This window comes from Crocodylus porosus, unplaced genomic scaffold (genome assembly GCF_001723895.1).
Source record: "Crocodylus porosus isolate Cpor-Errol unplaced genomic scaffold, CroPor_comp1, whole genome shotgun sequence".
In the NCBI taxonomy this organism is placed as follows: domain Eukaryota; kingdom Metazoa; phylum Chordata; order Crocodylia; family Crocodylidae; genus Crocodylus; species Crocodylus porosus.
The window spans coordinates 5197425-5211302 of NW_017728935.1; the positions used below are offsets into that span (position 1 = coordinate 5197425).

At 49.6% G+C, this 13878-nt stretch overlaps 1 protein-coding gene across 4 annotated transcripts in view; it reads left to right on the forward strand.

Moving 5' to 3' along the window:
* Window positions 1-693: 693 nt before the first annotated feature.
* The window catches only part of PPARD (peroxisome proliferator activated receptor delta), a 28925-nt gene continuing 15740 nt past the window's right edge, over window positions 694-13878 (forward strand). The window contains exons 1-2 of one of the 4 annotated variants that reach the window (XM_019546757.1): window positions 694-791; window positions 3357-3445. In XM_019546757.1, the coding sequence (XP_019402302.1) occupies window positions 3388-3445 (58 nt within the window). In that variant the 5' untranslated portion in view covers window positions 694-791; window positions 3357-3387. Of the gene's footprint in view, window positions 792-1500; window positions 1819-1992; window positions 3446-13878 lie in introns of those variants that run through there. The other 3 variants (XM_019546753.1, XM_019546756.1, XM_019546755.1) reach the window with 3 other exon arrangements.

The following is a 13878-nucleotide window of genomic DNA, read 5'->3' on the forward strand; positions in this document are numbered from 1 at the left end:
AATACAACCCATTGTGTCCTCTCTGCCGAGGAAGAGAAACCGGCTTTGTCACTGTGGTGAAGCGATGAGGCTACACCGTCATCACCGTGATGTCGTCACATGTCATCAGCCCTGGTGCTGCCTGGGCTGGAGCTTGGCTACTCGGAGCCCGTCTGAGGGGGGCCCCAGCAGGGTCCAGACAAGACCTCAGGGGCAGCTCTGAGGGGCACCCAGCATGCTTTGCGTTTCTTATAATCCCCTGCCCCTTCCTCAGGCTTGACCAGACCTCCACCCAGCCTGCTTTGCGAGCAGTCTCCATTTCCCATCATCCCCTGCTCCTCCCTCAGACTTGACCAGACTCCCAGCACTCTTCCACCCAGCATGCTTTGCGAGCAGCCTCCATTTCCCATCATGCCCATCACTCTTTCAGACTGGACCAGACTCCCAGCACCCCTCCACCCAGCATGCTTTGCGAGCAGCCTCCATTTCCCATAATCCCCCGCCCCACCCTCAGGCTTGACCAGACTCCTAGCCTCCCCAGCACCCCTCCATCCAGCATGCTTTGCAAGCAGCCTACATTTCCCATCACCCCCCGCCCACGGGGGCGCGGGCGGGGCCTGCCCCGGAGAGTGAGACGGGCCGGGCCGGGCTTGGCCCCGTTGCCATGGCGACAGGCTGAGGACGCCCCGGCACTGCCGATTGGCCGGCGGGGGGCCGGTATGCGGTGGCGTCAGGGCGGGTGCGCATGACGTGAGGGGCGGGGCGCCGCCGGGGCCGGGGGCTGCGGGGCGACGCGGGCGCTGTGGCCGCAGGTGAGGGACGGGGGCAGGGCGAGGGGCTTGGATACTTTTCCGCCCTCAGCACAAGAGGGAAAACTAAGCTGGCGTTGTGTAAGGGGGGCTTTGAGGCTACCGGGAGGGGCCTCGGGGTTTCGGCCCCTTGCGGGTGGAGAGACCCGTCGTGGAAGCGGCCCTCCTCTCTCCAGGCTGGTGGTTCCCTCGGTCCCCGGGCAGCTGTCAGCTCGGCTGCACCCTTGGAAGAAAGGGGCATCGCTCCCAAGGGAGTGAGAGGCGCAGCTTCTGAATTGGGACGTGCTAGACCTTGAATGCTGGAGGCTGCAAGTGAGAGAGGAACCGTGCGGGAGTGGAACTCCTGGTCCCATTCAGTTCTCTGTCCCTTTCAGCCTCCGCTCCCCACTGCTGCGTGACAGGAGTGGGCGAGGTAGACCTGGGGTCTGACCCCATCTATGCCAATTCTCCGGTGATGTTCCTGACTGTTCTCGCACATTTGAGCCATGCCCCTGTTGTGAAAGGCTGGGCATCCTATTTCCAGTCCCTGGAGTCAGGATGTCATCCTCCGGGGGTCTGTCTTCTCAGCTGACTGCTTCTACCTGGGCAGGACCGTGCGGCGAGCTCTGCTGCCCTAGCAATGGTGGAGGGGAAACTTTATAGGGAGCAGCTGAGGCGTTCTTACAGCTTCCTGGCCTGCTGGGGTGGGCTGGGCTGGCACAAGGATTGCCTTGCCCAAGTAATAGGACAAGTTCTGGCATCTTGCTGAGTGCAGAGCGAGGTGAACAGGGTATAAAATTTGGGTTCTCAAACCGGTGTCTCTCCCTTTTGGCAGCAGAGCTTGGTGTCAGGACGTGTGCAGTAAGGGTGTGACTGGCGTGCTCTGCAGCGCCAGCAGGAATCCTACAGGAAACCGTCCTGTTTCAGGAGCTGGGATGGGCTGGGTTAGTAACAGAGGTGAAGGAAGTGTTTTTTTGTCTTGCGTTCACATGAGTGGCTCTTATTTCTCTTTCTGTGAAGCAATAAAAACTTGGAGGGAAGGGCATTTGGGGTAAGTGTTTTCCATCCTGGAAGGAAGAATATTCTGCAGCCCTTCCACACTGTGTGCAAGGCCACGTGTTCTTTGAAGACTTGTATTGGAAGAGATGGCTGGGACTCGGGCCGGGGGTGGGTGGGAAGCTCTTTCCTTTGCCCTGCAGCTAGTTGCCTGCAGCATGCAGTCACTTCACCACTCTGCTTCCATCTTTTCCTACCTGTGAAACTAGGATAACTTTCTCTCACAGGGGGGACTGCATTTTAATTATTCTGTGCAAAGTCCACTGAGACTCCTTGCATAAAAGGTATAGGAGGAGTATCAAATACTGAAATTAATTTGCTCAGGTGCATGCTGACACCTCCCACTGGGTGCATTTGGCACTGCTTAACTGCATGTTAAACACCCTTGGGTGCTGACAGCTAGTGGCGAGTCTCCAGGGGCTCAGGGGAGCAGAGCCTGCGCTTTTACCACAGGAGAACCTGAATCCCAAGTGGCCATGCAGTGCAGTGTACAGTACTGACAGGCAGGGGGTCCTGGGTGGCAGCAGATTTCTTACAGTGTTATGTGGAATGCAGATATCTTTGAGACCCCACAGGGAAATTGTTCCCTTGCCTCTCTTGGTAGCTGAAACGAGTGGTTCCTGGCTAATTTGCTGGCACTTGGCCAGCTTGTGAGTCTTTTAATGTTGTAAGATGCACTGCTATGAAAAGAGGCTTTTCTCAGTGGTATGGGTGGGGTAGCCAAGTCCCCGTGGTACTGCGAAGGGATGTAAGATTCCCGTGTGTTTGTTTACTGTCTTAATTATGATGTCCAGCCATTTGGATGAAGTCTGTGCCCCTAAGTGGCGGTGTCCTTTGTGTCTAAGTCTTTTAAGCCATCGTCTCCAGAGCTGCTAGCTTGCTGCTCCACTCTCCGACATTGGAGGTGCTTCCCAGTGTGATGAGGCTATTTGCGCAGTAGTCAGGTAAGGCAACAGGAGCTGTTTCTCCACTGAATCTATGAATTTCAACAAATAGATTGCTCTGAAAAGCTGTCAAGCATCAGTTGAAGAGTCAGGTTAATTAAATTCAGAGCCCCATAATGGCAGGGCGCTCCCTCATCACATGGACTGAAGAAACCTACATGTGCTGTGCTCAGGGCTTCTAATGAGTGACAGAATCTTTAATGCCACTTCTGCATTGCTGTGGGTGTCTGATATATTCAACCTGTTATAAGTCAAGGGTGAAAGTCTGATGAGGATCTTCCCAGCATAAAACCTGATCTGGGATTCCTGACCTGTTGGTCTCCTTGAGACCCATGTCTTCTGCTGATGGTGGGCTACACTCAGTGATTGCTATCAGCTTTTCTGTGCACAGTTTCAGTTGCTTGCTCATTCTGTTCTCAGATATTTGCCTCCCATGAGACTGGGAGAGCTGCCCCAGAGTATGGTTTCAGTGCGAGAGGCAGGGCGTTTAAATCTCAGGGCTGTGGTTGGATCTTCCCCCACTTCCTGTAGTGGCATAACTAGCCGGCCGTACCACAGCAGTGGAAAATTGTTTTGTGTTCTCCTGCAGCTTCCTTCGAGTCTCAGTGCTTTGTGCTGACATGGTAACTACGTGGTGGATCTCCGCAGCTGGTGAACAGGGACAGCTGCTCCAAAGAGGTAACTCTTCTCTGTCAATATGCATATGCTTTACAAAGCCACTTCTCCCACCTTGTTTCGAGCTGGGAAGGAGAGAATGAATTATAGCATTTTGGATGTTTTTTTTTGCTCTTTGCAGGGTTTGGGGTGGGGGAGCGAGGGCAAGGCCAGGATTTCTCTGGTGTCTATAGGTTTATTTTTTCTTTGAATCGGTTTCTACTCTTATGTTAGTGAAGATAATCTCCTGGACGTGAGCTGTTATAAGGCACCCCGAGCTGCTTAGACAGATGTAGTGTTGCCTGTTCCCATTTTTCTCAATGGAGTATTAACTTTGAGGAGAAATGGCACAATTAAAATCAATATTGTTTCCTATTTTGTTGCACATTAACAGCTCTTCTAGGATTATGGGCAGGTTTAGGATCCAGACGGCACTTAGCTGAACCATTGTGACTGACGCTTTTCCCTCTATGCTGACTGCTGCATCTGCATCATGCGTTCTTATGTAACTGCCTCCTTTATGTGGAGTAAAACCAACTGGGTCATTACAGGGATGAAATGGGTTTTGTTAGGATGTTGCAGGATGTGTACTCAGAGGGCTGTTGTTCTATTCAGAGAGTTAGGAGTTGACGCATGAAATTCCTTCGTTTTGCTGTTCTGCAAGTATAGCGCAATCCCGTAGCAACCAAAACATTTTGTGTAACTTATAACACTGTTGTCACTGTCTGTGTGTGTGTATGGGGTGGGGGGGGGGAGTTGATTTATTTTTGCCACAACAGACGTCCAGGCTACTGTAGCCGAGCAGGGATGTGGTTTGCTAGACAAAATGTGAGCTATCCTACAGCGTGTGCATCTGTTCTGTTCTCTTTCTTCAGGCAGCTGAGACATGAGCCTCTAAACAACATCTCTCCAGCACGTGGAGAGGATTTTGTAATAAGCCCACATGAGGCGTTGTTGCTCAGAAAGCCATTGTTATACAAAATAGCTTACTGATGTTCAGCACTATCCCCTTTCTTGGGCATTGCTTGGATTTTCTTGTTGACAAAGCTCGGTTTTGTACATTATGGCTGTTACGTGATTGGAAGTGCGTCTTCTGTGTCTTTTGAATTACAGTTTGGGACTCTGCAAATGTTTTTCTAGACCAGAGCATCAGCAGTAAAGGAGATAAGTGGAATCCTTCGTTCATTTAGGACCTGCTCCAGAAAAAGGAGTCATTAGCAATAGTGCTTTCATAGCTAAGGATGAGCTGGGCTTTCTGTTGACAAACTGATTTCTCCCCACCCCCCCTCCCACAGTACTCTGATTGCCACATAATAAATAATCTTGAAAATTACAGCAGGGCAAATTTTGGGACCTTTTAGTCAGAGAGCTCAATGTACTTTTTTTCCTGGTGAACTGATTAATATGTGGTTTGGGCAGCCCTGCTGAGAGTCTGAAATGAGTTGCAAAGCAGAAGTGAGTGGCTGGAAGAGCATGTTTCATAGATTCATAGATGTTAGGGTCAAAAAGGACCTCAATAGGTCACCGAGTCCAACCCCTTGCCCTGGGCAGGAAAGAGCACTTTTTCAATATGCTCTTCAAAATGTAAATGCTCCAGTTGGATTGGTTGGAAATCTCATGTTACCTGAAAGCCTAGAATACAGCTTGCGAAGTAACGGTGAGATACAGTGCTCCTTCCTATTCGACTTCTGCTTTTCAAATTGCTAGAAAAGAAACACATGTAGTGTTGTTGCTTTTGGGCAGCAGTGTTTTCTGGCTGCGGGCCAGAATGACCCAGGTTGTGGGTGAGGTGGGCTGGTGGTAGGATCTGGCTGCTGCTGCTTGTCCCCATTGCCTGGCCACAGCACAGGCTGGATCCAGCGGCCCTGTGGGATGGCGGTTGCCAGCCCCCGCTGGGGTGTACTCGACAGTAGCTAAGGGATAGTTTAGGGCAGGAATTGGAGCATCAGAGCAAGGTGCTATGTGAGTTTCTCTATATGGCTGAAGAAGCATTTGCCTTGTGAGAATCTAACTTGGATGTGGGGTGGAAGTTAACTGCTTGCGCAAAGGGAAAGGAAGGGCTGAGGTCCGTACCGGGAACTGTCACATAATTCTTGCTATTGTGTCAGATCAGAGCTTCTCTTTCCTGGTCTCGTGTAGTGATAGTTGAGGAGCATGGCTGTGTTCAGTGGGACATGATCTGCTACCTCTGTGTTTCCTGGTTTGCCATCCTTTGGGCTTTGGGAATTAAACACTCAGAAGCATGAGGAGCACAGGGCACCATGAGGCCATGCAAGCTCAGTGTTGAGCCAATTCATTTTCCTTAAATGTGTGGTTGGGGTGGTAGGTTTGTGGTGCTTGCTGGAGCTTTGCCCTCAAACTGGTGGGGAAGCTTTCCATAAATCTTTGTTTCATTATCGACAAATTTACTACCTTGTCTCAAGAGCGGGCTGCCAGATCTCTCCTCCCTGAAGGGTTTGTCAGGCCCAGCATGGCCACCGGGGCTCTGTGAGGCTTTGGTCAAGTTGTTTGTCTGTCTGTCTATTTGTCCTGTTATTTCTGCAGACGGAAAAACAGAGCTACTTCACACCTGCTATGCTACTGCTGGGGTTTCATGTTATCCAAGCTCACCATGCCTCAGGAATGTAAGCTGTCAGGAGCTACAATGCTGGTGTCACAAACTCTTCTAATTGGCAAAAGAGTCTTGGCAGCATAGGGCTGCCAAAAGAGCTGAAACCTTTGTCAGACAAAACCACCCTGCTTATCACATATGTTTCTAAACAGAGGGAATCACTGCTCTCCAAAGACTGCTTGCTGTATGCATGTTTGTTTAAGGCCCGAGATAGTAAAAAAGCAATATTGTCTTTGGATCCCTAAGATAGACTTAACTAGCTCATATAACACAGTTGAGGCTTTAACACCTTCTCAGCGAGTTGTCTAGATGAGAAGGCTGTTTCCTTCTCCTTATTATGACCAGTATTGATGCGCTTTCTTAATATCTTCATGCCATGGTGGTGAGTAGGCACAGTTAAATAGTTTGCCCATATAACCAATATAAGAGGTTCTACAGGTCTCTCACACTATATTTTGCTACTATGGGGCCTCATCCTGAGAGCTGTGATATTCCCTACAACTATTTTTTTTTTCTTTTTCAAGTCGAAAGCAACGTGTGTTTTCATGAAGTCGATGTGCTGGGAACAGAAGGAAGTCGAGGCCACTGAGTTCTGATCCTGAATCTGCCACCTTTACCCAGTCGTTTACTTGTTTGTGAATAAGCTTTCAGGAAAGCCTCTTGCGATGCTCGAATGAAAGGTTCTGCAGAAGCACAGGATGTTCTTGTTATTACCCAGCCCTTCTTGCAGAGTAGTTAGAGTAGTCCTGTTGGCTTAAAAGTCTCTGTGGCAGCAAGCGTATCAGCTTGCTCCACTCTCCCAAGTTTCATTTAAATGCCTGGATGAGCCTGTTATACCCAGGACCTACTGTGTACCTCACATAGGATTGTAGCTTTTCTTACAAGCTCCACCTCCCCCTGACGGTCCTGTTCTATAATTACTGATGTTCTTGAAACCAGATCCTTCCACACGGTACTTTCGGGCTGTGAGGGATGAGAGGATTGTAAGCAAGTGCCTTGATATAACGCGCAGAGGCCTAAGGAGCAGCAGGAAGCTTGTTTACTTTTGAAATTCCAGTCTTACTGAGTTCAGTGAACTTCTTAACACCTTTCTTTTTCCCTCCGCCAAGGGGAAAGTCCAGGCGTAGGTCCTGAAAGTTCTTACTGTTACACTCCCGAAGAGGAGAAAGCATAGAAGATGTGAAAACTACGATTCATGGTAGATGAAAATTTGTCAAGCATTTTGTATATGGGATCTGCAACACAAATGTGAAATCATGTCACTGGAATAGGGTGAGGGGGTATGAGAGGGAGGAGGGGGAGGCCTGTCCCACAGCTGGGATTGAGGACCCAGTGTGTTCGAACCTTTCCACAGATACAAGCAGCCTGTCATCTTGAGCAGGTCCCATCAGGTCTCCCTGTCATGATCCCGCCCCCGCCCCCCCCCGGAGTGCTGGGCAACTTCACTAGCATTTGCAGAGTGCTATATATAATATTTTAAATATTGTGTGAGTTTTGAGCGCTGTCATGACTTGCAGCTCTGCAGGATGCCTGGTGTGTGACAGTGAGCTTAGGTCCATGTGTCTGTTATAAACGGCGTGGGTGCCAGCAAAAGCCATGCTACTTTTTTTTCACTCTGAAAGTGGTTTTGTATAGCAGGGTATACTTCAGGTTGCAGAGCCCATTAGACTACAAATTGATGCTTCCTAGAAGTTGCCTGCCTTGCTAAACGTGCTGTTTTGCTTGCTAGCAAATAGGCCATGTTGAAAATATGCAGCTAGCTGGATTGCTTGACTCCTTGTATTCCAGCACTTCTTGCTAGAAAAGACTTTCCTGGCTCATGCCAGGGGATGACTAGGGAACTGTCCCACTTTCTGGTGGGGGACACAGAGTTAAAGATGCACTAAACCAGATATTTCTGTTTGTTTGTAAATGCTGTGAAGAGAGCTGGTGCCTGTAGAATAATACTGCCTTTTTGATGGCCTCCTCTGGATTTCAAATGTCTTGCCTTGTTCTGTCCGGCTTTCCTTCTTCTCCTTTTGCTCATGTGGCCACACTCAGAACTGCAAGGGATGTCACTGGTCACTTAATATTTGTTTACAGCTTCTTGGGCCTTGCTGCTAAACTGTCAAAGATAGTCCCAGAAACAGGACACCTGGTGTACTTGAAAGAGGAAGGGACTCTTACAAGTATTGTGATGAACTGGGCTGGGAAACAGAGGAAGGCGTGTGTGTCCTAACTCGGCACGACCTTGGACGTAACGAAAACTTCCCTGCATGTAACGTGAAAACAAACATTGACTTAATCGCTCTGCATTTTCAAAACAGCCTGCCACTATTGCCTAATGCTTCAGGGGGGTGACAGGAGGACTGGGAAAGGGAGCAGCAGTGTCCTTGTATTTTGGATGGGAGAGGAGGCATGACCATACTCAAAAAGGAGGTGTGACTTGCTCGACACCATACTGAAGGCAGCTGGGTAAGAACTGGGTAATACCTGCTTTGTTGCTCTGTGCCTCCTCCTTTTGCCTGTTGTGGTTCCCCAATAGCTCCCTTTTTAAGTCTCGGAGTTGTGGAGCTCAGTTCTTTAGTGGCTTGAGGGGTCTCTGAGGTTCTTGGCTGTAGGGCTGTCTAGAGGAACACGGGTTTGGTACGGTGAAATACTAAATATTTCTCCATCTCAAGACCTTGCAGTGATTCAGACACTCATAGGGGCTCTCCGGAGAGCTAATGCATTATGATGGCTTGATGGGGTCAGGGGCTTCTGGTTTAGGCTGTGGCAGGGGAGTGCCTAGACTGCCAGAAGCAAGGCAGGCAGTGGGAGCATTGGAACCTGCATCTGATTACAGGTCTAGGAGCTGTGTGTCCCACTGTGCAGGAGCTCCTGCCAGCCAAAGAAACCCTTCAGAGGGAAGAGAGCAGAGGGTTTCTTTTGGACCCTGCTTCCTTGCTTCTCTCCACCAGCAGTGCAGCACAGTGTCCTAACCTTTTGCCCACTTGAGTTCCCCTGTGAAAAGAGAAAATCCAGCTCGCTCTGTCACTCTGTCTGTCACGGTTGGTTTTCAGGAAGCAGGCGGATTCCAGTGAAATGTACAGTAGACCAATGACTCAGTTTGGTGAGTGAGGAGAGCTCTCTTGCCCTATCACATGGCCTGAATAATTGGCAGTAACACGATCGCTGCTGTTTAGGCAGCGCCCTGCTCCTTCCCGTCTAGGCTTGAACTTCATCTGAGCCAGATAAGCATATCATAAAGCTGCACTAGGGAGAAGGTCAAAGAACTGGAGTGCCCTTGGGACGGAAGCCTGGACCTCACAGCTTTTCTGACTTGTTGGTCTGTCAGTGCTCGTGGCAGATGGCACTCACGATCACTCTCTGCCTACAAGCAAATTAGCATGCAAACCTACATGCTGCTCTGGGATTCCTTCGGCATCTGGGGGCTTAACTCAGTGGGCTCAGGATGTAGCGGCCACCTTGCAGCTGAGTATTCTGCCTTTGATAAGCATATGACATGTTGGGTGTTTTTTCTCACAGTAGCGTTCGGGTGGAGGAGTCCTGGGGATTCCCAGAGCAAGTGCAACTGAAGTGCATAGCAGGATGCTCTTCAGAAGAAGGAAGAGTGGTAGCTGGAACAGGATGGGAAGCCAGTGGCTCCAGGGCCAGCTACTGCAACATGGTCTAACTTTAGAAGAAGCTGGGAGCTGAGGGTCAGTAATTCCCCGGGCTTTGTTCCTGGCTCCACCACTGACTTGCACCCAGGCAAGTGACGGGCGGCAGAGGGAACTGTCTTTAAGGCTTCAGTGCTCACTGAAATCACTGGGCACTCTCCGCTCCCAAGCTCTGAAAATCAGGCCATTAACCATGCACTGTGTGGGTTTCGTCCTCTGTAAGATGGAGGTAATGCTAACCTATTTCCTGGAGACTCTGAGGATCAGATCACTAAGGCTGTGCAAAAATGCGTCTTTCCTCTTTAAAGTGGCTAAGGGGGGGGTTTCTGTTTGGGAGCAAGTCAGCTGTCACATCGGCACTCTCCTGTAGTGATATGTGAGCTAAACCCAGTATGAAGTGGGGTTAAAGTCACAGTGGTTGTTGCTACAGAAGAATGCAGGCAGGTTATACCACTATCATTTAATACTGATACGCTCATTACCTCCGTCTGTACCTTAACTTTTGTAAACTGCTTTGGGATTCCTAGGGGAAGGATGGAGGCTTATTATTTTTCTCTGAGGTCTTTATTTAGACCAGTGGGTTTTCAGCCTTTTTCATTTGTGGACCCCTAAAAAATTTTGAACGGAGGTACAGACCCCTTTGAATTGTCAGTGTGGGTATTCACATACTTTTGATTGATCATAGTCTTCTGTCATGGATCCCTTAGACATAGTCGGCAGACCCCCAGGGACCAAAGGTTGAAAACCACTGATTTAGACACTTGAGGAACCTCTGCAGCTATTTCTTAGCTGCTAGGAGAGCTTTCAGATACGTGCCCATAATGTGATACGCTGCCATTATTAAGGTGCAGCTATAAGCAGCTTAAAATATTCGTAAGTTCATGTGTTAAGATGCACAAAATAAGAAGCACACAAAAATCACTGCAAACCGTCAGATGTTTGTGTCCTTGCTGCTCCTTTAAACTGCTTTGTTTATTGAGAAGGGGAAAGCAACCAGCACAGGAACTATTTGATGGTGCTTACAACTGTATCCCAAAGAACTTTTTAAGGGGAAAAAATGACCAAGTAAGGTTTAGTGCTGAAGAGGCGGTATAATGGAAATACTGATGGCAGGTCTTTCTGACTGTCACAGTGGCTGCTCCTGTACTGCAGCTTATTGCAATTTAGTCTAATTTAGGTGTCAGACTTCCAAGTGGGTGAAGGGAGCACACAGATGCAAGAGTGCTGGAAGTTTGTTAGCTGACAAAGGAGTGTTGGGGTTTTGGGAACAAAAACAGTTTTATATGTTTGTCTATCCTGTTTTCTTGCACCTTAGTTACCTTTCCCAAACCAGTCTGTGCACTGAAGAAAGGGAGTTGGGTTTTACAAGAAATGTTCTGTGAAAACAGAAGGAGCTCATATTAATGTGGTGATGGGGGCGGATCATCCCAAACTTAGGATTGTCACATTACCCAAAGGACTTCTGTTAATCATCATTGTTAACCAGTGCCAATGAAATTTTCTTAGTCCAGCACATATAGCATATGGAATCCTGGATTCAGTATGTGCCAAATATCTACAAACACTTAGCAATATATTTACAAATAGCTTTGCTCCTTTGCTCTGTCCAAAACTCCCCAGCTGCTGAAGGCAGGGACAATGACAGCTCTGCCTTTAGGTACAGTTTTGTAATCAGAGACAAAAGTGCTAGCTGCTGACATGCCCTCCTGGGTAGAGACCTGTTTTTGGCCTGTAACTGCTTTTGTGAATGTAGATAAATGTTCTTGTTCAACTTCTTTGGCCATAAAGCCGTATCTGGAGGACTCGGATTTTCACTTTGTGGATTTGCAGGCAAACATCTCATAATTACTAGCACTTCCTTGTTCTTGCTCCTAGGGCATGCATGTATTGTTATGCACTTACCTTCCTCATGATGATGTGCTGGTGATGCATTCTGGGCTGGTTTAATAGTGAGAAATTGGGTTTCCCCTTAACATCAGTCGGCCTTTTCTCTTGCTGTACACTAGAACGGAAATGGGCACTTCCTCATCGGGCTTCCAGCTTGTGTGCAGCCTAAAGGTAGCTTCAAAATTCAGATGCTGCTCTTCCAGGGTGTGAGCTGCAGACAGTTTTAACACCCAGTGAGATTCTGGTCCTTCTGAAGTCAATGGGACTCTTACCACTTACCTCAGTGAAACCAGGACTCCAGATAGCGCTCAAAAGAGTCTGGTACTTTTTTTGCCTTCCTGGGGAAGTGTTATGCATTGCCAGAACTCCTGTTCTTATTTCCATGCCTGACATAGTCCCCTCTACTCAGCTTTCTACCTCCTGTTTACTCTCCCCTAATAGCTGGATCTGTTCTTTCTTATCTCCGGTTTGCTCACTCCTTGGTTTGTTTGTCCCTTTGTTTTGAGACTCCCCTTCCTTGATCCCTGCTCTGCAGAAAGCTCCACCCTTTGCAGGGTGGGGTCCAGTGGTGGTTCCAGGGGTGAGATTATGAGCTGTTGCAGCCTCACTGAGAGCTGGGGAAGAGAGGAGAGAAGCTTGGATCGCTGGGCTTCTGTCCGATTCTGTGGCCAGCTTCGTTTGAGGCTGCCGTGGGAATGGAGAGAAGGTGAGTGGTTTTCCCCGAGCTGCCCACTGCTTAACCACAACTGCAGGAGATGGCTCCAGTGAGGATGGGGAAGGTCAGGAGTCATGTGGCTCTTCTCTCCTGTTTTTTTCCTCTGGGGTCCTGAGCTTCTCCTCTGTTCACAGGTCAGGAAATGGGGTGCAGGGAGGCTTAGGGATGGTCTTGAGATCATAGCTAGAGACTTGGGCATCTTCCCATAATGTAGCCACACCCTTCACCCAGTGCTTCACCCTTAGCCCAGTGCTAGTGTAGAATGGACAGGAATCTCCTGTTATTCTGGGATGCCGTCCTGTGTGACACTAGAGCTGCTGTCTGTAGGGGCTCCTCCCTTGTCATCTCCCTTCCTCAAGTTCCTCTCGCACCCTGTATGTTTAGATGCTAGACGGAAAGGCGCCAGCTTGACTGGGTGCCAGCAGAGATGGAGAAAACATACCTTTCTTTGTTTTTGATTATCCTTCACCTCCCATGTGACAGACCCACTAGTGCACATTGGGCCATGAGTGGCAGGGGCATCAGCATTACAGAGGGGAGCTGCTGGTGGGTAGGTATCTCTCAAATCAGGTCAAAGGACGTGGTCATCGTGGGTGACCTGAACTTTCCAGACATTTGCTGGGAAGAGCACTCAGCCAGGTCTGACTGCTCACGTAGGTTCCTAGCCCAAATGCAGGACCTCTAGCTAACCCAGGAGGTGCACAGCTCCACCAGGGGAGATGTCTTGTTGGATCTGGTGCTGGCCACGGGCGACGACCTGGTGAGGGGGCTGCCGGTGCTCGACCACCTGGGCAACAGCGATCATCGCCTGCTGGGATTCTCTATCCAGCGCAAGGCGGCAAAGGCCTGCAGCAAGGCAGCAGCCCTAGATTTCAGGAGGGCGGACTTCGAGAAGCTAAGGAGGCTAGTCGGGGAAGCACGGAGGTCCCGGAGGGGAGGGGAGCCAGGTGTCCAAGAAGAGTGGTCGTTCCTTAAGGAGAGGATCCTCCAAGCCCAAAGGGAGGTAATCCCAACACGGATCAAAGGGAGCAGGAGGACGCAAAAGCCCCCATGGCTCACCAAAAGCATCTGGAAATGTCTCCTAGCTAAAAGGGAGGTGCACACCCAATGGCAGAGAGAGGCCACCCCCAGGAAGGATTATACTGTGGTTGCTCAGGGCTGCAGGGGGGCAGTCAGGGACTGGGACTAGCTTCCTGGATCAAGGACAACAAGAAGTCCTTTTTTAAATACATAGGGGGCAAAAAGAAGGTACCGGGTAACGTGGGGCCCCTGCAAGACATGCTAGGAAATCTGGTCGTCACGCCAGACGACAAAGCTAACCTATTTAACGATTTCTTTGACTCCATTTTCCTGAGCAGGGACCAGATCAGCCCTCTCACTGGACCCCACTCAGGCCCCAGGGGAGGCGCACCCAGGCCAAGGGTCAGAGAGGATCTAGTCAGGGAACTTCTGGAGGGACTGGATGTATTCAAATCAGCTGGTCCGGAGGATCTCCGCTCCCGAGTGCGGAGGGAATTAGCTGGGGTCATTGCGGGACCCCTGGCACGGCTGTACGAGCACTCGCGGTGCTCTGGTGTGGTGCCAGAGGACTGGAAGAGGGCCA